At 45.0% G+C, this 5,877-nt stretch overlaps 1 protein-coding gene across 1 annotated transcript; it reads left to right on the top strand.

The window, feature by feature from the left end:
* The first annotated feature begins 828 nt into the window (after nucleotides 1–828).
* Nucleotides 829–4,256, top strand: LOC133893513 (uncharacterized). Its single transcript, XM_062334540.1, has 2 exons — nucleotides 829–1,722; nucleotides 3,421–4,256. Exons 1-2 carry the CDS (start codon nucleotides 932–934, stop codon nucleotides 4,064–4,066), a joined length of 1,437 nt encoding a protein of 478 aa, XP_062190524.1. The 5' UTR covers nucleotides 829–931; the 3' UTR covers nucleotides 4,067–4,256.
* The last annotated feature ends 1,621 nt before the right edge of the window (nucleotides 4,257–5,877 follow it).

Here is a 5,877-nt window from a genome sequence, read left to right as displayed (position 1 = left end):
ACAAGGACGTCTCCGTAGGAGCAAGATAAAGTAGCACCAGTGGAAGCCTCAATATCATCATAAGTAGGATTTGGTTGTAAAGTTTTTTCGTACACTGTAGATAAAATATTTTTAAATAAAAAATAAAATTATATGTGTTTATTTTGAAAATTGTAAATCTAGACTCATGTCGAAAGTTGGAAGTACGACATGCCAACTGTCGCCCGTTTAAAAACAAAAAATATTACGTTATAATACTCTTAAAATTTAAAATATTATTGAAATAGCCATAAAAAATTCTAAAAAATTATATGGCACGGAGAATGTTATCATCTAGCTCTAAAAAAATTAGACAAAGATATAATTTGTACAAGAAATAAAAAGACAAAATTTAGAGATGCAATTTATCTTTTTTATTTCTCATTGTACAATTAATTATTTGAATTGAATTCTTTGGAGAGATATATGATAACATTTTCTACATCATATATTTTTTTAATTTTTTCATGATTATTAAATAGTGTTTTGAATTTTGAGAGTATTTTAAGGTAATATTTTTATTATTTTTAAACTTGTTGCTCTTCTAGCGGGCGATATGATTCTAGATATATAAATTTTCAAAATGGCGTATATATTTACAATATTTTTAAAAAAAGTTCGTCAAAATAATCATATGGGCCGTAATTATATCTGGCCCTAGTCCTAAAAAAATAAAAGTGACCACGATAAGCTGAATGGGTCATAACCATAGATGGGCCATATCTGTAGATGGGCCAAATAGTTGGCCCACTATGCTACGCCTCAGCTGTGACATCCTTCCAGCTCGATCCACTGATAAAACCCTGGCCGCTCCCCGCTCTCGTGCTAAACCTCACCTTGCCTCCGGCCGCCACCACCTCAAGCGAAAAGGCGAAGCGGAACACCGAAGCGGCGGCGGCGTGTGGTAGTGACCATGGCGGAGCTGAAGCGGCTGTCGGAGAGCCGCGACCTGACGCGGATCGAGCGCATCGGCGCGCACTCCCACATCCGGGGGCTGGGGCTGGACTCCTCCCTCGAGGCCCGCGACTCCTCGGAGGGCATGGTCGGGCAGCTCCCCGCGCGCCGCGCCGCCGGACTCATCCTCCAGCTCATCCGCCAGGGCAAGATCGCTGGCCGCGCCGTGCTCCTCGCGGGCCAGCCCGGCACCGGCAAGACCGCGCTCGCCATGGGCATCGCCAAGTCGCTCGGCGCCGAGACGCCCTTCGCCTCCGTCGCCGCCTCCGAGCTCTTCTCCCTCGACCTCTCCAAGACCGAGGCGCTCACCCAGGCCTTCCGCCGCGCCATCGGCGTCCGCATCAAGGAGGAGGCGGAGATCATTGAGGGAGAGGTCGTGGAGATCTCAATCGACCGCCCGTTATCTGCCGCTGGTGCTGGCGGCGGCTCGGCCGCGCCTTCCGGTGCTACTGCGGCCGGGAAGACCGGGCGACTCACGCTGAAGACCACGGACATGGAGACTGTGTACGAGCTAGGGGGAAAGATGATTGAGGCTCTTGGGAAGGAGAAGGTGCAGAGTGGGGATGTGATTGCGCTTGACAAGGCCTCCGGGAAGGTCACCAAGCTTGGCCGCTCCATCGGGAGGTCGCGGGATTATGATGCTGTTGGCCCGCACACCAAGTTTGTCAAGTGTCCTGATGGTGAACTCCAAAAGCGCAAGGAGGTCGTGCACTGTGTCACCTTACATGAGATTGATGTCATCAATAGCAGGTATCTTCACACCCCTTCCCATGAATTATTTCGTATCCAGACTAGAGTAGATGCTACTACAGCTAGCAGTTTTCCTAACTTTAACAGTTTTGACTAGGGAATTCGCATTGAACCTTTAGAATGTATCAATCAATGTATATAGTGATGTTAAAGGGCAATTGGTCTTGCAAATTACCAAATCAAGAAAATATACACCAATATAGAAAAAATCGTTGGAAGAATTTGCAAACTGGGATAATATACATTAAATTGCTTCTACCTTGGTTGTATTGCTAGCTGCAAATGTTTTGTCGTGTTCTTGGAAAATCTTTGAAAAAGAGCATGTTTTAAGGTTCGCGACATGATTGTTAGCTCAACGAAGTTTATAGTTCAGTTCTGACTTCTGCCAGCACGAACTGGAAAAAAATCTATTATTTATCAAGCTATTGTTGACTTGTTGTACATCTGACCATCATTATGCATATGCCCAGTGAGAAAAAATCGTTTGTCTTATATGCTCACCCACTCTGGAGCTTTATTAAACTGATATTTCATTCCTTAAAATTTTATGCAGCAACTTGCGGTTATCAACTTAATGTTTTGACTTGACAATTCTTGAGAAGTGTCTAGAAAATGCATGGCATAACGAAATTAGATTTAGATATTCTAATATGTGTTCCATGTATTTGGATGTAATAAAACAATACTGAGATAAATTTGATACCTCAGTTCAAATATTTGTTGACTGTAGCAAATATTTGCCCTTTATGTATCGAGGCTGTCATGCTATTGATGTGCCTTGTATCGAACTGCTCTCTGTGGGTGCTAATTGTTCCCTCCTACAATTCCAATGTGCTATGTGGTTCTGCAACCTTTTCCCCATTCAGTCTCTGGTCAGTTGATATCCATTGCAGATTAATTTGGTATTTATGTACATCCAAATGAGGACTGGAATCTGTATCTACTCCCACTGGAAATACCAATCCCATTAAACAATCCTGGAATAGTATTTTTACCTGCTAATTTAGGCAGCCCTTAAGAATTATAATTAAGTTTGAAAAAAGACTATCCACTCGCATAGCATCAGGTCTTGTAGGCTCAGAGCTGAAATACACTCAGAAGTATAATTCTTATTGTGCCGCACAAATTGGCATCTGGTTTGCCTTTTTGCTTGTCGAGAAATAGAAAGTGATATGTCATCCAACAGACCCTTGTAACTCTAGTCAAAGAAAGGACCTACAAGATCTTCCTTTAGACCAGTTTGGTTCAGGGGTGCGCAAGTAGAGGACATGGTCACATGGGCCCATAAAATAAGTTAATTCTATTGATACATGTTACAGAGTTAGTCAATGATACACTAGAAGTTATTATTTGTGCGTTTAGGATTTGGACTCTACTTAAAGATGAGCTTGAGAGATATTTTGCCATAATATATGCAAAAATCTGTAACCATTGGTATCTGGAACTGATCTTGATGCTATCTTTTGCTAATGCTCTTTACCAAACTTTTGACTTTATCCTATGGTTGCACTAGAAGATACTGTTTGGTTGGATTTGTATTTAACTTTTACCATTTTGTTGTCAAATCTTTCCCATATATGCTCTGCCGCATTTCATTTTGTCATGGTACGCTTTTTGTCATGTTTGCATTGATCTGTATTGTGAAATATAAAGTGTCTTAGCCAACTCATTTCTAATATCTTGTTATTTTCTGTCCAGGACACAGGGTTTTCTTGCGCTGTTCACTGGTGACACTGGCGAAATTCGTGCAGAGGTTAGGGAGCAGATTGACACAAAAGTTGCAGAGTGGAGAGAGGAAGGAAAGGCTGAGATTGTGCCTGGTGTTCTGTTCATTGATGAAGTCCACATGCTAGATATCGAATGCTTCTCCTTCCTGAACCGTGCGCTGGAAAATGATATGGCTCCAATCCTAGTCATCGCAACAAACCGCGGGATCACATCCATCCGCGGGACAAATTACCGGTCGCCACACGGGATACCACCGGACTTTCTCGACCGCCTCCTGATCATCACGACGCAGCCGTACACGGAGGACGAGATCCGCAAGATCCTGGACATTAGGTGCGACGAAGAGGACGTGGAAATGTCCACAGATGCCAAGGTTCTGCTCACGAAGATCGGCGTGGAGACCTCCCTGCGGTACGCGATCCACCTGATCACTTCGGCCACGTTAGCCTGCCAGAAGCGCAAGGGGAAGGTGGTGGAGATGGAGAACATAAGCCGGGTCTACCAGCTGTTTCTGGACGTGAAGCGGTCGACGCAGTACCTGATGGAGTATCAGAGCCAGTACATGTTCAGTGAAGTGCCAGGGGAAGCAGATGGAGATGATGCAATGCAGTCTTAGATGGACAGTGTTACAATGTATCTAGATTAGACTGTACTGGTTCGTGTATTTTGGTACGTTGTCCTAGTCTATGCTGCTGTTACCCTGACAACGCGTGGTGTGTGCAATGACTTTGTATTAGATGTTGTAGGTGACTTTGCAATTCTTTTTTTTTTAAGTACAAGGTCGGACATGCACTCACAGACACCCACATGCATGTACTATTTCTAGTGCATGTCTAAATGTTGGTATACGTTTGGATCACTGGATCACTGAACGTATCCACTTGCATGTACTATTTCTTCATAAAAATTAATTTTAAAGAAAATATGAGCATTCATATTGAATTTAAAATTTAAACTCAGATGAGCAGATTTTAATCAACTGACGTACGCCCCAGTTCCGATTCCATGTGAGTTGGGACTTGGGAACGCAGCACCTGCTCCCTCCCTACCCCTCCAGTCCTTCACTCTCGGTGTTATCGAGATTCGTGAATGCGGATTTTTTTTCTATATCGACACGTATCCTCATGGCAATACGCATCAAACAAAGTGAGACATGCACCGGACTCGTCGCTCGCGGAGCTGGCTTTGTAATGTGGAAAAAGAGAAGTAGCGAAGAGAGAAGAGTGGTTGACTGCACACCCTAAACATAGGGTTGTGAATGTAACGCTACGACGATGGACTAGTAAATGGTGGAGGGATGGGGATGGACGATGGCAGCAGAATGAGGCACCGAAGGCTGAGTAGAGGAGGGCAACGACGACTGAACAGAGAAGAGGAGAGCCGAGGGATGGAGATAGGCGACAGTGACTGAGGCCTGAGCAAAGGAGGATAGCGGCAGTTTGCGTACATGAGTGAAGTTAGGGCTTAGGAGATGGTAGCAGACGGGTTGGATGGACCAGTCTAATAGATAATACCCTCGTTTATAGGAGTGTTAGTAAATGATTTTTTTAACTAATTTAAATTTAACACGTATTTTTTACTTTTATAAATTAAAAAAAATATTAGACGAATCCCGAATCCCAAATCCAATTTTGTACTGTTTGCGAACACCCACGGGAGCCGGACACCGACACCCAACCGTGTCCCGGTAACCACCACCCCCCACCAGTCCACCACCCCCCAACTCCAACGCTTCACCGCCACCGCCGCTGCCCTCCCCGATCCATCGCCCTCTGCCGACGCCATGGAACCTGGAGATTCCAACTCCGCCGCAGGTACCCACTAATTCCCCCCGCCCATCTCCCGCCTCCACCATCTGATCGTGGATGCTCTCGGATCGCCCTTCGCCCATTTTTACTTTCAGCTGCTGCCCGTGTGGAGCTGGTGTTGAATGCTAGTGCTATGTGCTCGGATTGTACGGGGCACTAGGTGTGCGAGTGCCTGCCATGTGTGAGCTCTGGTCGGGCGCTGGATTCTACTGCTCTGAAGTTGAGTTCGCGTTGTGCCGTTTCTAGGGACCAATGTGGCGAGCTTTCTCGCCTCTGCTCTTTGCTTGTAGGAGTCTAGTCGTTGAATAGGCTATTGGATTGTCAACTGAACTTACTTCCATTGGTCGCCACATTCCTGGGAAGTTTAATGGCGTAAAGTAAACACAACTTTGATGGGGATGCTCAAGCTTGTGTTGGCATTTCCTGAGGCATCGGTTTGAGCCCATTTCCTATCAGTTCTGAGCCTACGCGGGTGTTCTAGTGCGTTTCATGTCATGACTTCTTGGAGGCCAAAACCATGCAAAACACATAGCGGAAGAACATGTGGGGAATTTGGTTTTACTGCATACGTGGAACCATCTCAGAATAGGAAATGGATGAGCCAAAAGGTTAAGGGATG

The sequence above is a fragment of the Phragmites australis genome, chromosome 15 (genome assembly GCF_958298935.1).
Source record: "Phragmites australis chromosome 15, lpPhrAust1.1, whole genome shotgun sequence".
Lineage (NCBI taxonomy): Eukaryota > Viridiplantae > Streptophyta > Magnoliopsida > Poales > Poaceae > Phragmites > Phragmites australis.
This window is presented reverse-complemented; position numbering and strand designations above follow the sequence as displayed.